Source organism: Chrysochloris asiatica, unplaced genomic scaffold, assembly GCF_000296735.1.
Source record: "Chrysochloris asiatica unplaced genomic scaffold, ChrAsi1.0 scaffold00194, whole genome shotgun sequence".
NCBI classification, from domain to species: domain Eukaryota; kingdom Metazoa; phylum Chordata; class Mammalia; order Afrosoricida; family Chrysochloridae; genus Chrysochloris; species Chrysochloris asiatica.
The window spans coordinates 1,416,318-1,439,839 of record NW_006408712.1 but is presented as its reverse complement, the minus strand read 5'-3'; the positions used below and the strand labels follow the sequence as shown (position 1 = coordinate 1,439,839).

The following is a 23,522-nucleotide window of genomic DNA, read 5'->3' as shown; positions in this document are numbered from 1 at the left end:
CAGAAAGCTGGTGCTTGGATATTTAGGGCATATACATGGTCACTATGATACAAAACCCAACTCAACCACACTTAACAACGACAACATAACACTTCAGGAAAGTCAGACATTTAGGATATCTTTAACCTGTACCTCAGAGAAACCAGCCTAATGCTGATCTTTCTAAAAGAAATTATTGAATAATAATATAGCACACATTGATGGAGTAGATACAGAGGTTCTAATACAGCACTATGTAGTGGTTACAAATCAGGCTGCGAACCGTAAGGTCAGCAGTTCAAAACTACCAGCTGTTCTGTGGGAGAAGGATGAGGTGTTCTGCTCCCGTAAAGATTTACAGCCTCGGAAGCCCTGTACAGCGTTGCTATCTATGAGTTGGAACCGACTCCATGACAAAGAACAACAACAACAACAGTACAGCACTATAGGAGGTTAGGTAGACCAAAAGCAGCTTCTGCTGGTTCTGCATCCTAGTCAGGAGAAATGTAATGATGGGAATTTCTCGGCGGGACCATTTGAAGCAGAGTCTCTTCTAGTTGCACAAGATTGACAGGAGGACAGGATCTTCTGGTCCAGCCACCAGCAGGGGAGCAGAGGATATGCACTTGTGTGGAAGAGAACTTCCTGGACATGGAGTCCAGTGTACTGTAATTCCACTCCTGACACCAACTACAAATATGTGGTATGAACCATTTCTCCCACAACCCTCTCTACTTCTCAGTTGGGTTCGATAATCCATTGCAGTGGCCACACAGAAGTTGGACAGTATACTAACAAGTTATGGAGCTTTTTAGAGAAGTTAACAGGTTATAAGTCAGGACTAGAAAATGCAAAGGGCAAGGTTCTTTCAGTCAGGGCAGCTACTCAACTGTGCCCATAGGCAGCCCTCTCTGTCTCACCTATGTTACAAAGCTCTTTTAGGCCATACCACTTCACCATAAGCTTCAGCCGTAAGGCATTTGTCTCTAGATCCATGGGTCAGAGGAGTGCTTGGTGCCATCTTTTTTGCACATAGGCTCAAACATAGGAATGATTGTGAGGTTGGCATAGGACCAAGCAATATTTTGTCCTTTTGTACATAGTTTGTTATGAGTTGAAACCAATTCAATGACACCTAACAACAGCAACAGCATTTTACTTTTATCCAAAAGGCTAATGAAACATTCCAATATTAGTTAAATGTTCATGTTTTCTTTACCCATGTTTTGTGGCTGTTCCTTACCTGTTTTTGCTTTGTTTTTGTGTATGTGTGTGTGACAGTGCATACATAGAGATGTGAAGCCAGAAAACATCCTCATCACAAAACGCTCTGTGATTAAGCTTTGTGACTTTGGCTTTGCTCGGCTTTTGAGTGAGTATTGAAGTTTTCTGTAGTTAAGTGTTAAAGATAGAAAAGTTTCTTTACATGAAATGCTAAATTATACAGAAAGCTAATACTTGTATATTTAGGGCATAAGACTGCTATAACTCATAATTTTGTAATTACTGAAAATGTGTAGACACATGCAGGGGTTTATACATGCAAATTATACCATGATAAAATTGATATTTAAAAGTATGTGTCTCTCCTTGTTTCTACCATTTTTTGGTAGAATAGTTGTTTTCAGAATATTATAGAGTGATTCTCAACTTTGTAGATTAGAACCATAAAGTGAACTTTAAAAACTATTGATATACGCCTGACCCTCCTTAGGATTCTGAATTCTGGGTTGGACCCAAATTTCCATATTTAAAAAATATATATTCCAGAGGTTCTGAGTGCTAACTGAAAAGGTTAGAAGTTCAAGTCCACCCAGAAGCATTTCAGAAGCAAAGCCAGACGATCTTCTTCTGAGAAATCCTCTATTGTAAACCTTATGAACGCTTTACTCTGACACACATGGGGTCTCCTGGAGTTGGGGCAAACTCGATGGAAACAGTGAAAACATTTTTTCCAAGTGATTTTAATGTGCAGCTAGTGCTGAGAACTGATTTAGAAAACCACAAGATTGGATGCAAGCTTGATGGCTTTGGTCTTCCTTTGCCAGTTTTGATTCTAGTCTTCTCTTGCTCTTTGTTTTCCATGTTCCATCGCTGACCAGCTGGACCAAGTGACTACTACACAGATTATGTTGCCACCAGGTGGTACCGCTCCCCTGAGTTATTAGTGGGGGACACACACTATGGCCCTCCAGTAGATGTTTGGGCAATTGGCTGTGTCTTCGCTGAGCTGCTGTCAGGCGTGCCTCTGTGGCCAGGAAAATCTGATGTGGACCAGCTCTATCTCATTAGGAAAACCTTGGGTAAGTGATATTTGTGTCTCATTTTTGGGAAGCTGGATGTTTTTACCCATGCCAGTACAGAGCAGTACACAAATTCCTAGTTCCATCTACTGTCCTTTGCAGTTAGGAGAGCCTTCGTGAGTGTCAATAAAAATGGGAAACTCTCAAAGCCTTATTTTAAACGACTCCACTAAGGATGTCCATATTTGTCCTTACAAAAATGACTAACAAGTATTTTGGACTTACTAAGTGCTGCACATCCTGGTGTGGCACTGTAGGAGAAGCACTGGACTGCATGGTCGGTTTGAACTGCAAGGTTAGCAGTTCAGACTCATCAATCACTCCTCAGAAACTCTATAAAGAGTCATTAGGCGTCACACAGCACTAACAGTAACAACAAGTGCCCCAAAAGACACATGATTCTCACTTCAGCATAGTGAGGATCGAGTCAAACTCTGAATAATGATCATAGCAACAATAAAATCTTAGATTTCTACAAGGGCTTAATTGTTGTTGTTGTTGTTAAGTGCCGTCGAGTCAGTTCTGACCCATAGCGACCCTGTACAGGGTTTCCGAGGGTGTAAATCTTTACGGGAGTAGAAAGCCTCATCTTTCTCCCGCGGAGCGGCTGGTAGTTTCGAACCGCTGACCTTAAGGTTCGCAGCCCGATTCGTAACCACTACGCTACCAGAGCTCCTTGATAGTTCATATTTAATTTCATTTATTATAATACAGTCATTCATCCTTTGGGTGTCCTTAACTTCAGCCTGCTAGGCTGGTTTGGACTTTGCAGATTCTATAGAGGAAGACTCTAAACTCTCCAAGTATCAGTTGGAAAGACTCTTTCCATGTAAGTCACTCTTCTTATTCTTATCTTGCTTTCCCACCCCAGTGTGCTTCCCTTTCTTTATACCTACTGGAGGGGAGGGGAGAGATAGTAAAAGATTCATAAGCAAGGATTACCCTCATTTATTTTCTTGCTCTAAACTCTTGTAGCATCTGCATCATCATGTCTTGTACACTGTCTACCCGAAGGTACTGTAGGCTATCTAAGGGCAAGATCATGTCCTCTATTTCTATTTATGCTGCACTGACATTTACACACAGTTGTTGTTGTTAACTGTCATTGAGTTGGCTCTGACTCATAATGACCTCAAACACAACGGAAGGAAAACACTGCCTAGTCTCACAACTATCCTCATGATCCATTGCTGATTGGACTGTTGGGATCTATTGGGGTCTCATTGCCTGACTGATAAAAAGTAGATCTCCAGACCTTTGTTCCTAGTTCATCTTAGTTTAGAGGCTCCACTGAAACCTGTTGGACTGACAGATGGTGGTAACTGCACTTGAGGTTTATTGGACAGGGATCAAGAATTCTACCACTGAACATAAACACAATGGTGGTTGGTAGTTGTGTGCCATTTGGGTTGGTCCTGACTCACAGCAACCCTATAAAGAGTTCCAAGGAGGGGCTGGTAGGTTTGAACTGCCAGCGTCGTTGGTTAGCAGTCCAATGCTTATCCTACAGCACCACAGCAGGGCTGAATTTCATTTTGTATGGTGATGTGTAAAGGACCTACTAGCCCTTTCAGGGACATTCAGGCTCCCTTTGCTGTCTGTCCTCTGGGAGCATTTCCCTATACCCTCCTTCCAGCTCTCTTGTCAAAGACGATGTTTAGGTATAGGAAACTATGTTCATGAAGAAGCTCACTGAGAACTGGGCCATATAGCATTAGAGAATGTATTCTGGTTCCTCATCCAAAATGGGGTATAGAAGCAGTTTTTGGATCTGAGTGAAAAGTGAAGTTCCAAAACAAATTGGCAAAATTAGGCAACTTGATACCTTGGGGTTGGAATTCCAGCTCAGCCCACTGACAGTGTCAGGGGCCCTTGTGTGGTAAGTCTTTGTTTTCTACTCTGTTTTGGTAAGTGGGTCTGGTTGTGTTCAAGTGGAGCACTTCCATTCATCTTATGAAATGCTCTTCAAGTATCCTATCCCTAGCATTTTACATGAGAGCAATTTTAGCTATTGGCTGACAGATGAGCAGGATGACCTTCACAGAATTCCCCTAGATACAGAAATACTGCTTTTGTTGCATTGTTTTATATCTTAAGTGCTTCTAAACAGTGGATGAAATGGAATTCCTAGGTGATCTCTAGTAAGTGCAAACAAGAAAAGATTGTTTAGTTTCAGAAACATATTCTGTCTAGCTAGAAAATCTTTAATGGTTTGCTTTCTTCCTTCCTCAAATATTTATCAAGTATGTATGTATCAGGTATTAAGTATGGTATGTATCAGGCACTGTCTTAAGTGCTAGGCCAATATATATATATATATATATATTTTTTTTTTTTTTTAAATGAATGTTTTATTGTGAATTATGTGATAGTTTACATGGGAGAACATTAGTTTTACATTCATTCTGTCTTATATCATTTTATTGCCATGGTTACAATCCCATCCATGCATCATCAACCAACCAAAGGTTGGTTGTTAACTGTCCCCCCCACCCCCGGTCATCAGCACACAGCCCCTCTCCCTCTCTGGATCTCAAGTCCCCAGCTGCTCCATCTCTCCATATCATCGTCTCTGACTCCATCTCTGGCATCACTGCTTCTCTGGGTAGTGTCCCACTCTCCGCTCTTCTCCACTGATAGTCCTAGGGACCTCCGCTCCTAGACTGAAAAGTTAATCACTCCCCTCCTTGCTATAAAACATCTACCTTTACATTTCCAACCCTCACAATCAGTCCTGATAAGAATTATTCACTAAGGAGCTCTGGTAGCGTAGTGGTTACGAATCGGGCTGCAAACCGTAAGGTCAGCAGTTTGAAACTACCAGTGGTTCCGCGGGAGAAAGATGAGGCGTTCTGCTCCCGTAAAGATTAACAGCCTCACAGCCTCGGAAACCCTGTGCAGGGTCGCTATGAGTCGGAACCAACTCCACGGCACATAACAACAACAACAACATTGTATCACAAGAGACCTATCTGCATTTCATTTCATCAGCCCCACCCAGACAGACTGGATACTACTCACTGGAGATTCTACCTTCCTCCACGTCCTCTGGATCTAGGTTCCCTCTTGAAAGCTTGTAAGCCAGTCACTTCTTGCCTTTGTAGCCCTCCCTCCCCATTTTGGGTAGCCAATGTCCAAGTTACCCATCCATGTCTACTCTGTGTGTGGAGGGGGTGGGAATGATTCTTACAGTAAGGATTTGTCTCCTCTTTTGAGCTACTGTATTCATAGGTGTAGGTCAAGTTCATCAAATTGTATCAGATTATGCTTTTTTCCTCTTCTTTCTTCTTTTAGTTGAGCTCTGATCATCCAGTCATTGAAGCCAGGTCAAGTGGGTATTATCTGCAAGTATGGGTGTTCTTGCGCATATCTGCTCTCTTCTTATCAGCTGGACGCTTCACTCTCCACTCTAGTCCTCTGTGGCTGTGTCACTGACTCTGGGCCCAAGAGTCCCCAGGTCTAGCCACACTACTGGCCGACCAGGTCTCCACCCGGGTTCATAGCAGTCTATTGTAGGCCAATATATTTTTATTTCAACCCATCAGGCTTTAGTTAACATAATTTTGATTTGTGATCATTGCATTTTTGCTAAGAAAAGATGGTGCTGTTTATTTGCATGTGCATTCGAGTTGTTGGATTTAGCTTTCGAAACTACATTATAAGGCCTTGATCAGCCCAAGGCTGATTCCTATGAGGTGGAGGCCAGACATGCCTCTCTCCTCCAAATTTCTTACCAATTCTAACCCAAACAGTCCCTCCCCTGGCATTCTCTACATCTCTGCTGGGTTTGATAGTCTGTTGCAGTGGCCACATGGAATTCACAAACAATGCTAACAATTATGAGGTTTTATTATTTAGGATCAGAAATACTCAGGACGCAATTTTTACAGTTAGAAGTGTCTCTCCTCAGCCATGCCCACAGGCAGGCCTATCTCTAGTCCTTGGCCTTTCAGCTATGTGGGCCCTTTGCCTCTGCCATGTTTGGGTGTTATAAAGCTTTATTAGCACTGCCAATAAACACCCAGAAGGCACTCTATTCAGCAGAATCCTCAGCCTGAAAGTGCTTGGCTCTATCACTGTCTGTCAGCAAACCTAGTTCCCCTATTTAAGTGCCTGGAGGCAACCCACTCTGCAAGTGAGCCTCCTGTCCGAATCACTCAAGCTTCCTCATTCCATGGCCTAGGAAAAGCCACCGTTTTGTACTCTTGGTGCTTATTTATACTGCTGCCACACCTCTGCTGCCCCTCTAATGTCACAGCTGTCTCCTTGATCCAGAAAGTTCACCTCACAGGGACCTTGGGGTTCAAAGGATATGCTCCACTCCTGGTTTTTCTTTCTTGGTGGTAGTGAGATAGTAGAAGAAGATTCCTGCTTCTGAGATGGCTCATTTTAAACCTCGCAGATGGCAAAACTAACCAATTCCCACATTAGAGTTTCATTCACCCTATTTGCATGGCCCCCACTAGCCATTTGGTAAGAGTTACAAAGACTGTGACTGCAAGAGCCATACCAAGTAACTCACTGCACCACACTAACACCATGCTTTATTCATGGTTGTATTTGTAGAATCAGTTCCGACTTATAGCAACTCTGCATAGGGTTTCTGAGGCTGTAAATCTTTATAGGACCAGAAAACCTCATCTGTCTCCCGCGGAACAGCTGGTAGTTTCAAACTGCTGACCTTGCGGTCTGCAGCCCAATTCGTAACCATTACGCTACCAGAGCTCCTTTCACTGTAGGACTCAGTAACGGTTATTGATGGCTGCCTGAATGCTTTTCACTCTGATTGGATAACAAAACTACAGCATTAATAAGTGCATGTGCACACAAGTACAGCATCTACAGAAGGAAACAAGAGAGCATTGTTTGCTGCCATTCTCACTTTAACTCCTTCTTTCTTCTTATCCAAAGGGGATCTCATTCCTAGACACCAGCAAGTATTTAGCACAAATCAGTACTTCAGTGGTGTGAAAATTCCAGACCCTGAAGATATGGTGAGTGACCCATTTTGGAGGGAGCTTTGATTAGGAGATTGTTTACATGGTAAATTGCAGAGCTGGCTTGGCTAGATGGATTAGGAACTGGGAGTTACTCACATGCCTGAGCCCAATGGCCCATCCTGCACTAGATGTTTAGTGTAAAGGTGAAAATTTATGACAGTTGCTAACAAGATCCTGACCTTCGGGGCCAGTTTAGATAGCTGGTAAGCACTCAGCTAGCACAGTGTACATGGAAGCAGAGCCACCTGTTAGAGCTATACCTGCTCTTTATCATTACCAGCAATTGAACTTAGGTAGCTCAGAGTTAATCAGCTTTTAGACAGTGACCTCTGGAGGAAAAGTTTCCTCTCTTATTGTTGCTAAGTGCTGTCGAGTCGATTCCGACCCATAGCGACCCTGTCCAAGGCTTTAAATCTTTATGGGAGCAGAAAGCCTCATCTTTCTCCCGCAGAGCAGCTGGTAGTTTCGAATTGCTGACCTTAAGGTTCACAACCCGATTCGTAACCACTACACTACCAGAGGTCCTCTCCTGTAGCATTGCCCAAATCCTGTCCTCTAAAACTCTGGGAGCGGAGTGGTTACGAATCGGGCTGCGAACCTTAAGGTCAGCAGTTTGAAACTACCAGCCGCTCCGCGGGAGAAAGATGAGGCTTTCTACTCCTGTAAGGATTTACACCCTCGGAAACCCTGTACAGGGTCACTATGGGTTGGAACCGACTCGACAGCACTTAACAACAATAACAACATGTTCTCACCATATGGAGACCAAAGGGAAAATCATTAGGAGCTTGCTTGGTCAGCCTCATTCTGGTGCTTGCCCTTTATGGAGACAAGAGAATACCCAATTATGAAAATTGTAAAGCTAAAAATCTGCATGCCTTAGCCCACTTCTGAAAAATGATCCCAATGAAACCAGAAGACATGGGCATTATTTAATAGAAATAGTTTTCTTTAGTGTTCCCTCAGTAGGGGTAATTAAGAACGTTATGGTGCATGCTTACAATAGAAATACCAGAGTCATTAAAAATACTTAGATTTATATATACTGTCCTGAAAAAAATGTCTACAACATGTTAAATGGGGAAAAAAAAAGGGGAACATGACATAATTTTAATAATAGATACATGCATACATATATTTGCATATACAAATTCATAATAAATAGTATCACAGCCTCTGAGAAATCATGCAATGCTTTTTACATTTGTGAAATAAGTGACACAAGGAAATATACCACAATATTACCAATCATTGTCTTTCTGTGGTAGGACTTGAAGAGACTTTTATTTTTTCAGTGAGCATATATCATAATGAAAGCCATCTTATAGTAAAATTAAAGTCTGAAAAGATACTTTTAAACTGAAACCAGTCCTCTGGCTTCTCACAGATTCCAGATGGAAGTTTCATCTGTCCCCACCACTGTGCTCTGTCCGGTCCCTCTCCCTCTTGGCCACCCCACAATGAAGGCTTCCACTTCCCCACTTCCTCCCCTTTCCCTGCAGCACCAGCAAGAGGAAAAGTGGGTCGTGCTGGGACAGAGGGGCAGGAATGACACCTGGCATATGGGAGGTGACCCATCAGACTCTCTTGTGACCTGGACATTTCCAGTTCCTCACTAAACGTCCCTGAGCGGTTTCCTCTTCCTTTGTGTACCAATGAGGCATCAAAACAACCCAGGTTTCATGAATGTAAAAAGCTTCCCAGAGGTTGTCCTCAGGAGATTTCCTGTTGACAGAAACACAGGAAGAAGCAGTGTGGGGGCTGGCTGGTTGAACATCTGTGCCCAAGTCCCTCTGCCGGTTAGTAACGCTGATGGAGGGAAGCCTGCTTGCATTTAGACCTGGGAAACTGGCTAAGCAGGCAGGATGAGCCAGGCAGGTCTCAGCCAACTGGCCGGCTCCATCCCTGGTACTGAAGCTGAGACTGCAGAGCCCAGTGGCTGCAATTTCATCTCAATTCCCAGCAATGCTCAGATTCAACACACAGAAATAGAGAAATATTTAATTCGGGGTGTGGAGGCATTTGTGGGCAGGGGAAGGATATTCTCAAGGGTCAGTGCAAAACTACTTTAGGAATTTTTTTTTTTTTTCAGAGTGACCCTGTAAGACAGAGTCGAAGTGCTTCATAGGACTTCCTCTGCTGTCATTTTAACAGAAGCAGACTGTCACATCTGTCTCCCATGGAGTTTGTTTAGCAGCTTAGTGCTTTAACCATTCTGCCACCAGAGTGCCTTTTATGAATTTATTCATAAAGATGAAGTTATTGAATTCAGGGAGCTCTGAAACTGAGGCTCTTACTAAGTGATTAGTATGTACACAATCAGGAGTTGGTTGTAGAGGGCTGATTTCCATATTCAAAATAAGATGATGCTCAACCACAGCCTGGGATTGAATTTCTTTAGATGAGCCAGACCAGTACTCCAGCTTCCAGCGCACACACTGCCATCTTTATAATGCACCATGCTCATTTATGTCACCCATCTTGGTTGACTGTTACTTTTTCAGCTTCCTTCCTCATTTGCCTCTTTGTCAGTGGTATATCTCTTTAACTGGCCTGTTTGTCTTCCTGACACTGGACATTCCTCCTACTTAATAGTATTTGTTGTTTCTGATTGTCTCTAGCTTGTGACTGGATCAAAATAGCCTTATATGGCCAAAGGGAGATTGATAAATGTCTGTTTTTAGAGACTTTTTAAGCAGTAGACTGATCTAGGAAACAGCAGGCTCTTGGAGCAGACAACATGTTTATTTCAGAAAACCAAGAAGCATCTGGAGATTACTTGGGTAAGGGGAAAAGAAAAATCTATTTTGAAGTTCCCTTTATATAATGCCATCAGTACAATAATTTTGACTCCCTTTAATAAATGCTAAAAATTATACTGAGGAAAGTCAAGTTACATAAATTGAGGCATTAAAAAAATGAAATAGCAATTGCTCAACAACTCTGCTTTTTTTTTTTTTTTTTAATCAGTGTTCTTTAGGAAATAAAGGACATGGTTAGGAAGTAAATTTGGAAAAGCAATTTGGAGATGGGGAGAGAAAGAGCTTGTCAAACAGGCACAGGAATGCTGTTTCAGGTAGGAGTTAGGATTAGGAAAGGGTAGAGGTGCCAAAAGATGCTACTCACTCAAAAGAAATTTAATTTGAGGTAATTGTTTACTTGAACATATGATGTAAATAAAAAACTATGTTTTCTTTTTATCCTTTTTCACAGGAGCCTCTTGAATTAAGATTTCCAAACATCTCTTATCCTGCCCTGGGGCTCTTGAAGGTACAAGTACAGTTTCCAAAAGAGCTTTGATCATTGGGGAATCTGAATTACTTACGTCAATCTATGAATTGAAATACAAACTGTTCCTTTTAGAATTCCTTTTTTTTTTTTTTTATGTAAGTAAGAAGGGATTTCAAAAAGTTTATGAAAAAAATGGAACTAAAGAATAATGGAATTTTTCCATGCGCTCTTTGAAGTTCCCTTCTACAGTGCATTTTCAATTTTTAAAATTGAGTTATGTTCTATTACAGTGAAATGATCTTAAATGCATCTCACTTTAAATACTGCTTACATTATTGTTGGAATCTAAATTTACACAAAATAGGAATTTCAGGTAGATGTTTATTTTATAAAAAGAACCCTTTAAAAAAATGTTTAGTCATAGGATTTCTTAGTTAACTCCCTAAATATTGGCAGTATATTTTGATTTTTAAGCTTTATATATACATTTTTAGAAATACTGCTCTGATATACAATAAGGAACCAATTATAATTATAATATTTGAAAGTGACAGTCAATGCCTCACCATTTCTGAAACAATTTAATACCTTTACTGATACATTAATTTCTTGGACTTTGAAGCTCTGAGATTCTAATTCATCTAAGTGTGAGTCTTATAGCCTCCTAAAAGGCAAAGAAAATAGTTGAGATAATGTATTATAAAGGTATGTATGTCATACTCTCCTGACATATATACATACATATGCTTATAAACACAGACTATTTTTGGTGTGGCACTGTGGGTTAATGTGCTAGACTGCAAGGTCAGTTTGAACTGCAAGGTCACTGGTTCAAACTCACCAGCCACTCCTCAGAAACCCTATACAGAGTCACTATAAGTTGGAACCGACTTGACGTCACTTAACACCACCACCACCAAAAAAAAAATTTTTTTTAAAGGCTGATTCTTTTTTTTTTAATGGAAGAATTAGGGTAACAGAGAGACTTTGTTGTCTACCTTAGGATTTTTTTTTTCACCATGTGTATTATTTTTAAGAGTAGGCTTTATAAAGCTTATGCAAGAGACCCAAACAACTAGAGTATTATCCCAGTTGACCACTGAGGTAAACTAAAAAACTCTTACTCCCTCAGGGTAGAGTATCAGCTGCCTCAAGAACTGAACAAGATAGAGAAAACGGTAGCAATTTTTTGTTAATTCTCTTAGAAACATATATTATTTGAGCATTAACCCACAGCGTCATACTAGGACTCCAGAAACAGCAGTAGAGGGAGCTAAAATTATTTTGGGTATGTTGGATATGTTTTTACTAAGGAGCTCTGGTAGCGTAGTGGTTACGAATGGGGCTGCGAACCTTAAGGTCAGCAGTTCGAAACTACCAGCCACTCCGCGGGAGAAAGATGAGGCTTTCTACTCCTGTAAAGATTTACACCCTTGGAAACCCTGTACAGGGTCGCTATGGGTCGGAACCGACTCGACGGCACTTAACAACAACATGTTTTTACTACTTTTTCTCATCTTTTCCCAACTAGAGAGTTAAATTGTTTATAGAAGATATAAAATGTCACTAATTAGTTAATACAATTTGAAAGACGTGAAACAGACATTTTCTGTTCCTCCAGGGTTGTCTCCACATGGACCCTGCTGAGAGACTGACCTGTGAACAATTGTTGCAGCACCCATACTTTGACAACATCAGAGAACTAGGGGGGTTGGCAAAAGGACATGAAAAACTAACCAGGAAGACCCTGAGACCAAGCCGGAAGCACTTGCCTGGAGTGAAAATGGTGCATTGCTTTACAGAAGCATCCAAGGTTACAGCTTTAAATGATCTATCTCATCACCCTGCCTTTGGCATACAGAGTCTGAACCAGCAGACGGGAGGGTGGCAAGTGTGGCCAGTAGCTACAATATCATTTCAGCAGTAGGAGACAGGCCCCAGAGATAGTGACCTTCCTTGCTGAATCCTAAAAGTATTCTTGTCTTACAGTTTCCTGCTGCTACCCAGGGGTTAGGCTTCTGATGGGTGTGTGAATGCAGGTCTCAGCCAGGTACTAAGTGCAAGTCTAACTGAGCGTGCTTCTTGAGATTCGTTGAAATCAGATTTATCCCAGTCAGCTTCTCTTCTGTGACTCCCCATATTTACCTTTAGAATTGACTTTCCAGTGTTATCAAAAAAAAAAAAAAAAAAAAGAACTAGTTTTCCTCCTTAATAATATAATCGTCAGAGCAGAGCTGGCTAGGGAAAATATACTGATATCAGCAGAATGGCACATTTAACCAAATAATAGCATCCAAACAGCATCCTTGGGAGCCCGTGAAGAATCATGCTTGGCTTAAAGTGACAAAAAAAGTTTTTTTTATCCATTCCTGTCCATAAGCCAAAGCTCTATACTTATTTAGAATGGACTGTAGTTTGAATCACACCTAAGATGAACTGGCTGGTCACTTCTAGAGCTGTCGAGATACTCATAGCTATAAATCACCTTTCCTATTGCAGAGATGACCCCATGAGCAATTTCCACTGTCCAGCCTGAAGTCTATCTGGGTGGTGTATGTGTGGTATGGAAGAGGGAGAGGGTGAGGTCCCTTAGGAAGAGTTAGAGCCTTCAGGTAGACTAGAGTTAAGAAATTAAGAATGTCTTGATTTTTGTTTTTAAATTCTCTATATTACCCCAGTAGGAAAACAGACTGATAATAGACTTTTCCTGTGTTTCCCCTTATCTTGCTGTTACTTTATTTTCCAAGAGTAAAGAAAGTGTCTTTATAGAAATCTCTACTTGAAAGACTAGGTTATTAAGTGCCATACAGTCAGTTCTCACTCAAGGAGCTACTGATGGGTTTGAACTACCAACCTTGTGGTTAGCAGTCCAGTATGGAGTCCTGGCATAGTACTGTAGGATAAAGCAGTGGACCACATGTTCAGTTTGAACCACAAGGTTGGTGGTTCAGATTCACTAGCTGCTCCTTGGAAGCCCTATGCGTCGCTATGAGTCGGAACTGAATCTACAGAATTAACAACAACTCATCCTGCAGCGCCACACCAGAATTCCTTTAAGACTATGGGAACCGTACCAACTGATACAATGCTTTTAGGTCTTGAAGTAGTCCAGTTTAATTTAAAAGCTCCCTATTTTCAGATACCTAAAATACGTAGGTGTGCTCTCCTTTTTAATTGACATTGGCAATAAATTCAAACATTTTATGGCTGCACAAAGGGAGTTTTGTCTTTTTAACTAAGTAAGTGAGCAAATCCCTTGAGTACCTAGACCTGAGTCTATTCTGCTACAAGACAGAGTAACTTAAACAAGTCCTAAGGTGTCTGCAAACTCTCCATTCCTATGAATCTATGCTTTTTCTAAAAATGTTCACGTGCAAATATTTCCTTTTCATACGCTCCAAATTTTCTCTAACATGCAAGTTTTTGCTTTATAACAGGAAATAAACCTCTAAAAGGAAAAGCAGAGGTCAAATTGAAACATTTTTATCCTTTCTCAGGTCCTGAACTCTGTGCAGAAGAAGTATTTCTGTTGATTATTTCTTTTGTGATATGCTATCATTAGTGAAATAAAATACATGCCACTATTTTGAGTCTAATTCTACGTTTTGTATTTTCAGTTGCAGTGCTTACCTCAGCTAACCAGCAGCAGTATCCTTCCAGCTTTGGATAATAAAAAGTACTACTGTAATTCCAAGAAACTTAACTACCGTTTTCCAAACATTTAAGGAGCTAGAAGTTTGGTGATAGAGGAACGTGATCATTTTAACTGGTTGAAAACAAAACTCATACATTTTTCAATGAAAGTTTTGATGGAAAACAACCACAATGTACATTGGGAAGAAACATAAGAAACTGCAGGGGGATGGGAGTGGGTAGGTAACACATAGCAAGACCTGCGGAAACTTTCCAGATGCAGTTTCAGGTTCAATGGTAGTGTCCTAAACTGAAAGGAGAGCTTCTTTGAAGTTTCACTTGTATTTTTGTTGTATCCAAGGAGGCAAGCTGATGGACAGAACGAACATAAACTATATCTATTGCCCATACCTTTGGCAAAATTAAATGATGTGAAAAGATTTGTACTTCAATTTGAACCATAAGCAACAAGTTTAAGATATTACAAAATGCCCCCATAAGTGTTTCCTTGTATAAGTTATCTTGAATTCTGCCTTCTGCATCTAGATCCTCTCAGCATATTTAAGGATAGTTTTGATCCTTGAAATCAAAATGCTTAAAGTTCTATTCTGTTTGTTTGCTCTACTCTTGATTTATATATTCTAAAACATTTTTTCCAATATTTGAGATGTTAAAAGTATTTAGAAAGTAGATTATTATACTTAGTAATATATGTGCTTGTAAATTTAATACATTTATCAACATTTCTTAAATATTTTACTGTCCTTCAGTAAAATATGCAAACAAGATGGATTTTTAAAAATCCATCTGCATATGCTCACCCAATTCCCCTTGCAACCAAATGACATGAAGCTTGGCAGCTGACCAAAGGAGTCAAGGGGTAGAGCAAGGACTATAATCTTAACAGGAACTGACCCCTAGAAATGATTAGTACTGCATCCCTCCTACTCAGTCTCAGTCAGACCTGAAGACTCATCTACAGGCAGGACTGTAAATTGTGATCTGGGTTTTGGAAGAAACTGAGATTTTACTTGAGTTATGGAAGAAATCAGGTTGTAATCTACCTACCTACATGATATGCATGCATATACACATGCACACATACACGTGTGTGTATATGAGCCTATTAGTATATAACTAATAAGTAGTTCAAAATGATGTAACTAGAGATTTCTGTCTTTGTACAGTTAGATTTATAGACTTAAGATATGTAGTTCATTGTGACTTAGCCAATTGTTCTAGTTCAAAAAGTGTTTCCATCTTTGTCCCTTGTAGACAAGCAATGTGAGGTCTGTGTTTCTTATGGCTCAACACCAGTTTTGGTTGATGTGCTACCACAATAATCTAGCAGTTCTCAGCTAGTTTTCAAATTTATATTTTGTTTTCAAAACATTTCTTATGTACTCCGTTTATTGCTATGTGAATTTTCTTCATGACAGAGTTTTACCCAGTCTACCTTACCTCCTGCTAATTAATCTACTAAATTATGACATCCACTCTTGAATTTTTGGAGTCCTGCTGTGGGTTAATGTGCCAGGCTGCAAAGCGATTTGAACTGCAAGGTTGGTGGTTCAAGTTCACCAGCTGCTCCTCAGAAACCCTATACAAAGTCGCTATGGGTCAGAGTTGACTTGATGGCACTTAACGACTCTATAATTTTAGCTACCTTAGACAGTTTAGTAACATGCTAAGACTTTCTGATTATGAGGCTAGCACAGGACTGGGCAGTGTTTCACTCTGTTGTGCATAGGGTCGCTATGAGTCAGAACTGGCTTGACAGCAGCTAACAAGAAAGTCTGCTGATGTATGTAGCTTCTTGTATACAGTTAATTGTTGCTAAGTGCTGTCAAGTCGGTTCCAACTCGATATAGAGTTTCTAAGAGTTGGCTGGTAGGTTTGAACCACCAGCCTTGTGGCTCAAACTGACCTTTTGGTCCAGTGCATTATCCTGTAGTGCCACACCAGAACTCCATACAGTTGATGGTGGGCTCTATAATACTTCCAGTAGTATCCAATTCTTATTATGATTCCAATAACAAGGAAGGACATCATCTCTTGAGAATAGTTTGGGGTGTGTGGATTTCTTTAACCTAAGAAAATGTACTTGTTGGAGGCAGATGACTATAATTGTCTACCTAGTTCAGAATAGGGGAATCCTGGTGTGGTACTGCAGGATAAGTACTGGACTGCTAACCACAAGGTTGGCAGTTCAAATCCACCAGCCACTCCTTGGAAACCCTATACAGGATTACTATGGGTCAGAACCAACTCGATGACACTTAACAAAAACACAATAATTCAAAATAAGAGAGTAGCTATAGACTAAATTTTTGTGATCCAGTTCCCTGTTCATACAGGAATGAAATACAAACTTGAGAAAAAAGGTTTATCTTTTTTCTGGGTTCTATTAAATTTACGGAGTCTTGGTGTGGCGCTGTGGGTTAATGTGCCAGACTGCAAAGCCATCTGAACTGCAAGGTCGGCAGTTCAAGCTCACTAGCTGCTCCTTGGAAACCCTCTACAGGGTCGCTATGGGTCGGAACCGACTCAACAGCACTTAACATTAAATTTATGCTAGCATTTAGCCATATCTATAATCCTTTCCTTCAGCATGGAATCACCACAGTGTTCTATGAGACTGTTCTATATCCTTGCTTTGTTTGTAATTTTCTATTTTCTGATATTTTCTAATGAAATGCACTGACAATTAGTAAATGTACACCATTTGTTATGAGCTACCTATATAAATTTGTTTTTAAAGGCACCTAAAATATATTTTCTGCTTGAAAGCTTCAGTATAGAAAGTGTTTATTTTATAAACATTTCCAGTCAAAGTTAGAATCAACACTTTAGTGTTCAAACCCCTAAACAGATATTTACAAACAATTACCATATACCTAATAAAATCAGGGACACTCTTGGGTCAAAATAAAGACTATTTTACATGTTAGAAATATTTGTTATTCTTGTATTCTAGATATAAATTACGTGTTTATATTCTTTCTGTATTTCTTGAGCTTATGGGAGACAGTATTCAAGAATTTATAAAGAAGAAAGATTATTTTCTAATTGACATGTTAAAATTGCCTAGTTTAAAGCAATTTTTTTAATTTAAGAAAAACGTAAGTGTAGCTGTGCTTGTCTTTATTACTGCAGTCTTTGTTTCCTTGTGCAATCAGGAGTACTACTTAAATTCAGTCAAATATCTATGTCCAGTCTTAATACCCTAAACTTAATTTTGTAGCCTAAGCTTACAAAACTGACAAATTAATCAGGAATTATTCATTCTGAGAAAAGATAAATGTTATAAAGAAAACAGGTAACCATGATCATGAGACATGCGTGCAAATCAATATTCCAGCAAGCAATATGAAAAGCATGCTTCAATAATCACAACTTTTAGAACGGATTTCTATCAATAATCTGTAACTTAGCTTCACATTTTCAGTTGTACATTTATAGTAACATGCTTCAATAACTTTAAAATGATAATAAAATGTAATGTAAATTACTGTTACAGATACAATAAAGAGTATTTGTTGGACATGTAAATCACCTTGAAGACATCATGGTGTGGTGCTGTAGGAGAAACAATGGACTGCTAACCACAAGGTTGGTGGTTCAAACCTATCAGCCACTCCTTGGAAACTTTATACAGGGTCACTGTAAGTCAGAACCAACTCCACAGCACTTAACAATATATCACTACATCCAGAAAAATAATCATTATTATTAAATGAATAGAGGAAACTTCAAAAAGTTTATGGAAGATAACTTGCATGGAGGGGATTGTAATCACTAAGATAAAACAAAGTGTGTGATTTGTTGAATGTAAAACTGATAATTACAAAAAATTGAAAAAAAGATCATAGAAAAATTCCACTATCTTTTAATTCCAATTTTTCACAAACTTTTTGAAGCCCCTTGTGTATTAGAATTCAAATGCAACCTACTTTGCATTTTTCTTAAAATAACAATGTACATAGATTCTCACTTCCAATTTAGTAACTATATTAGGCCACATCTGATTTCTACGTATGATGGATCTGGCATAACCATTGCCCTTCTGAAATTTCAATCTGACATCTTTATAATTCTCTTAATAATTACATAATATTTACTGGTTAGAATCAATAATTTCAAATGATTCTTAACATCGGAATACAACACTTGTTTATTTTTTTTACTTCAATTCTAATTTTAACTTCAGAGAAGGCAGTGCTACCTGAAAGGCTTGGACAATCTTTTCTTTTTCTTTTAATCCAGGAAGATCACTTAACAACAAATACTTGAGGTTTCTGAAAACAGAGAAAGGGGAAATAAATCATTTTATGTGGTTTTACTCTTATAAAAAAGTAAGCTTGATTTATTGGCTTTTAGGAAAAATTACAGAGTATGTTTATGTCACCCTGGACATAATGATTTCAAAATGACTATCAGAACAGAGAGTATTGCTTTAAATGAAATTCATGATAGGAACTAAGCAAGGCTTTGGAAAGTTTCGCTGTTCTGAATTCTATCAGTATTTCTAGCTGAATCTATCCAAATGCTGTATGTATAGTATTGCGTAGAACTCCTTTGCATTTGAAATATGAACTTCGAATTTATAGAAAGGGAAAAAACTGGTTCTTAAAAGAGCTTGTTTCTTAGGAGATGAAGCCATGAAGCCTCAACTAACGTAGGAGATGAACAATCAGGTACTTTTGGTCCTAATGTTTTAAAACTCCTTAGACTTCTGTGTACTGAGGTTTTGCCAGATCCATTATAGATTAAAGCAGAAGTATATTAACAAGATTCAGAATTTGAACAATGGGATCTGGTTAAGCATTCTGATAAGACAATTTTAGAATTAAGATTTCCTTGCTAATATTATCTGGTTTTGTATCTGGGATTGGCTAACTTGCTCCAGGTATCACATGGGTCTGGCTGGTGATAGAAGTAGACCTCAGACAACTTTCCTGACCAATGGATGCAGGCTTTAGAAGTGTATTATAGTGCTGCTAATGAGGCAGAAAAATGAATATTTCAAGGCTTTGCCCTCAAACAGAATTAAATATGAATGTGTCTATATCAAATGTCATGTGAATATTAGTAACATGAGAAAATTGCTTTTCAAAATGAAGAGAAATCATAATAGTTAATAATTAAAGAGTTTACTGTGCTAACACTGTGTTAAATGCATGATGTGGATTCAATATTTTTAAAAAGCATGCTCCCTAAAAAATATAGTACTTTAGTATATTGAGGCTGACCATTTTCAGCTGCCTTAAAGCATTATGGATGAAAGTTAAGCCATTTTCTTAAAATATATTTTTCAAAACTAATAAAGTGATATGTCCTCATTGGTTTCAGTTCTGATCATTTAGGCCCTGTAACATCATTTTCAGGTTCCCACTTGGCTTTGACCACCTACCTTAAATGATGCAAAGCAATGATGCCTCTGTCTGTCACATTCCCACAGGAAATTATTTCCATTTCCAAGATGCTTTTTCGTAAATTTTCAAATTGACTAAGTCTCTCTAAACAGTCATCCTCGATATAATGACACTCGCATAGTTTTATTTTTTCAACATGCTGTAGACCCTCTGGAGGAAAAAAGGTACAGTTTACGAATTTGTTTTACCCTTAGAGTCACTATTTTGGTGTGCCCAGGATAGTCCTGGGTTTAGCACAGAAAATACTGTGTCCCAGGAAAACTGATCATTGGTCACCCTCCTCACCCTACAAGACACACAGTACACAGGTTGTGCTGTGGTCAGAATTGATATGTAGTCAGATGTCCACGTGTTGGAGGACAGAAATGCCCAGAAGGGGGAAGCTGTGCATATATAATTATTCCTACAATGTTGAGTTTCTTAGTGATAGAAGTTTGGGGCGGGGGGCGGGGGCAGGAATCAAAGGCTTTGAATTTTAAATTGATAAACCACAAAACAGAAGTTCTGGTATGGCAATGTAGGATAAGCACTGGACACTAAACACAAGCTTGACAGTTCAAACCCACCAGCCATTTCTTGGAAACCCTTTACAGGGTCATTGAGTTTGAACCAGTTTGGTAGTACTTAACAACAACAAACCAATAAATAAAGTTCTGCAGAGACAAGCTCAGTGAAGGGAAAGATGTTTATGTTGTTTTTAAGTGCCACTGAGTCGGTTCTGACTCATAGTGACCCTGTAGAGAGTTTTCAAGGAGGTGCTGGTGAGCTTGAATAACCGACCTTACAGTTCAAATCAACCTTGCAGCCTAGTGCATTAACCCACAGTACCACAGGCAAAAATGGGCCTATGAATAAATGAACCAAATGCAGCAAAACAACCACTGCAAATCACATAACAAAATGATAGGGTCATTACCCATGTGGTCAAATCCAATGCTCATGATACAAGAGCCAGTGGCGTCAATTGCCTGAATCTTGTATTTGTCCAGAGGGCCTGTTGGGAGGTTGTTATAGTCCTTCTGCCACCTCTCCTGGCCGTGGTATCGCACCATGGCCCCACAGCGCAGCAGCCACTCGGACGCTGCCCGGTCTGGGCCAACATCCTTGATGCGTTCATAATCTACTCTGTTGGCAAGACAACAAAAGTAGGTTCATTTTTACTATAATCATTAGCATCTTACCTATACATATCCTCTAACATAAATGCAGAATAGCACAACATTTCATTTCATACAACTAAAAGGGATATTAGTGATATCTATTCCAAAACAAATACTATAGCCTTTGTTTGGCCTTTGTTTTCAAGTAAAACAATGCATATTATTTTTATGAAATTATCAGACATCCATGACCCTTCGTGGACTCCTATGTAGCAGAGTGCTTGACATCAGGAGGTAATTGGTAACTACTGAATAAAAAAGTGTACTTGATTATCTTTTTAAATTACTGATAAAAGATTAAGATGGAATGCTTTTGAACGTATTGTTCAAATTAATCTCACCAAGAGATATTTATTAATTTCTACATATGCCCTTTTTTCTAGTTAGTGATCATACTATATATAGTAAGCAATGATGAGAGGTTAGTTTCATCCATCTCAAGCTGATATTTTTAAACATGCTACTCACTAACTTTCAAAAATTTGAGTTGATTGATGGTATTCAAAAGGCTAACGATATTCCTTAAGAAGCCATAGAAACAGTTGAAGCAATGTTCATAGCAGCACTGTTAACAACAGCGAAAAGGCGGAAATAACCTAAATCTCTACCAACAGATGAATGGATAAACAAAGTATGATCTGTAAGTACAATGGGATATTATTCAGCCACACAGGGCAACGAAGTCCTCGTAAGTGCTATAACATGGATAAATCTTGAAAACAGTATGCTGAAGTCACAAAAGAACAAATAGTGTATGATCCACTTATATGAAATGTCTAGAATAGACAAGTTGTTGTGAAGTGCTGTCGAGTCGGTTCCAACCCAGAGCAACTGTATAGGGTTTCTGAGGAGCAGCTGGTAAGCTTGAACTGCCGACCTTGCAGTTCAAACGGCTTTGCAGTTTGGCGCATTAACCCACTGCACCACACCAGGACTCCAAGTATAAGCTGTTCAATGCCAATTAGTCAGTTTAGACCCATAGCGACCCTGTATAGGTATTCCAACATGATAAATCTTTATGGGAGCAGTAAACCTCGTTCTTCTCCTGCAGAGCAGTTGGTAGCTTTGAACCCCTAGCCTTATAGTTAGGAGTCCAGTTTATCGTACAGCACCACAAGAGGACTCCAGACAAGTATATTCATGTGTGCAACCATCACTATTATCCTTTTCCAAATTATTCCAACACCATGACCAGCAAAGCCATCAAGACATGATTCCCCCACCTTGTTCTTTATTCCTACCCGTGGTATTACCATTAATATGTGGTCTCTCTATACTGTATATTGTATATACTGTATATCTATATACGTATATCTACACTGTATATGGAGTCCTGGTGTGGTGCTTTGGGTTAATGTGCCAGGCGGGAAAGCCGTTTGAACTACAAGGTTGGCAGTTCAAGCTCACCAGCTGCTCCTTGGAAACCCTATACAGGGTCGTTATGGGTCGGAACTGACTCGACAGCACTTCACAACAATAATATTGTATATGGAGTCTTAGTGTGATGCTGTGTGTTAATGTGCTAGGACTACAAAGCCGGTTTGAACTACAAGGTCAGTGGTTCAAGCTAGCCAGCCACTCCTCAGAAACCCTATACAGGGTTGCTATGGGTCAGAACCAACTTGATGGCAGTTAACAACAATGTTATATATAAACGAGTGTACAGAGACCAAGTATTAGTGGTTATACCAGGGGCGAGGGGGAAAAAGGGAGGTATCATTGCTTTGGGGTACTGAGTTTATTAGTGGTTGTAACAAGGGTGGGAAGGAAGGGAGTGCTGTGATTGCTTGGGCACAATGAGTTTCTGTTAATGGTGGTGGAATGAATTGGAAAAGGATAATAGTGATGGTTGTACAACATGATGAATACAATCAATGTCACTGAATTGTACAAATAAAAAGATACACTAGCAATGTTTTATGTATTTTTGTCACAGTTAAATATATTAGGGGAAATGTAGAATATTTTAAAAAATTATATGTATTGAACTTTTCTTGTTACAAATGTAATCAATATTCATTTTAGAAAAATTTTAAATCATTGAAAAGTAAGAAACAACACTGAAATCTTGTGACCCAGTCAGTTAATGTTTTGAAATTTAATTTTTCTGCTCTTTTTTCCATGTTTATGTGTATATTTTGTTTTTAAACAAAATTAGGATCATGCTGAAAAACTGTTCAAAAATATTTAAAACACAAGAAAAAAATCAAAATTAGCTATGAGGAACTCATCTAACTGTAATAATCCCCACATTTCTTCACCTGAGTTCAAGTAACTTACTTATTAAATACTGCATTCAACCAGCCCCAGAAGGCTCTGTAGTCACATGACCATGGGAGTTTCTTTAAGATGTAGAACTTCCGGGAAATTTTACCAAACAGCATCTTTTGATCTAATCATATACACAAAAAAACAGTATTCTTATTAGATCATCATCGGGCCATCAGAGTCCCATACATACACTAACTCACTTTACAACTTCAAAGTCAATGCTTTCATGCTGATAAAGCTGATGACTCACGTGGGCAATCAATAATTACTGAGCAAGTTATTCCCATCTCCTGTACTTGGTTTCTTTTGCTGCAAAAAGGAAGGGTTGGACTGGATGGTCTCTAAAATTTGGTTAAACACTGAACTACTAGCTGAGAGAGGCTGCGGTTTGAACTCATCCAGAGGTGCCTTGGAAGACAGCCCTGGTGATCAAGACGTCACGGCCTTGAAAGGCCTATGGAGCAGTTCTACCTTGCACATATGGTGTCACCATGAAGTAGAAGGGACTAT

At 39.3% G+C, this 23,522-nt stretch overlaps 2 protein-coding genes across 2 annotated transcripts in view; one reads left to right on the top strand and one right to left on the bottom strand.

Annotated features, from left to right (window-relative positions):
• CDKL1 (cyclin-dependent kinase-like 1 (CDC2-related kinase)) overlaps nucleotides 1-14,238 on the top strand; it is an 89,758-nt gene extending 75,520 nt beyond the window's left edge. The window contains exons 4-9 of the mRNA XM_006872336.1: nucleotides 1,261-1,351; nucleotides 2,082-2,282; nucleotides 7,194-7,276; nucleotides 10,496-10,552; nucleotides 12,135-12,326; nucleotides 14,131-14,238. Coding sequence (XP_006872398.1) covers nucleotides 1,261-1,351; nucleotides 2,082-2,282; nucleotides 7,194-7,276; nucleotides 10,496-10,552; nucleotides 12,135-12,326; nucleotides 14,131-14,238 — 732 coding nt within the window. The remainder of the gene's footprint in view (nucleotides 1-1,260; nucleotides 1,352-2,081; nucleotides 2,283-7,193; nucleotides 7,277-10,495; nucleotides 10,553-12,134; nucleotides 12,327-14,130) is intronic.
• Nucleotides 14,239-18,329: 4,091 nt separating this feature from the next.
• On the bottom strand, nucleotides 18,330-23,299 carry ATP5S (ATP synthase, H+ transporting, mitochondrial Fo complex, subunit s (factor B)). The gene is made up of 5 exons (XM_006872368.1): nucleotides 23,263-23,299; nucleotides 23,022-23,133; nucleotides 20,498-20,706; nucleotides 19,560-19,731; nucleotides 18,330-18,444 (listed from the first exon to the last, which is right to left on the bottom strand). The coding sequence occupies exons 1-5, from the start codon at nucleotides 23,297-23,299 to the stop codon at nucleotides 18,330-18,332; spliced, it is 645 nt and encodes a 214-aa protein (XP_006872430.1).
• Between the last annotated feature and the right edge of the window lie 223 nt (nucleotides 23,300-23,522).

Coding starts and splice junctions, on each gene's coding strand:
- ATP5S (XM_006872368.1), bottom strand. CDS start 23,299: ATGGGAATAACTTGCTCAGTAATTATTGATTGCCCAC. Junction 23,134..23,262: donor AGTAATTATTGATTGCCCAC/GTGAGTCATCAG, acceptor GTATATGATTAG/ATCAAAAGATGCTGTTTGGT. Junction 19,732..20,497: donor CATTGGATTTGACCACATGG/GTAATGACCCTA, acceptor TTTTTCCTCCAG/AGGGTCTACAGCATGTTGAA.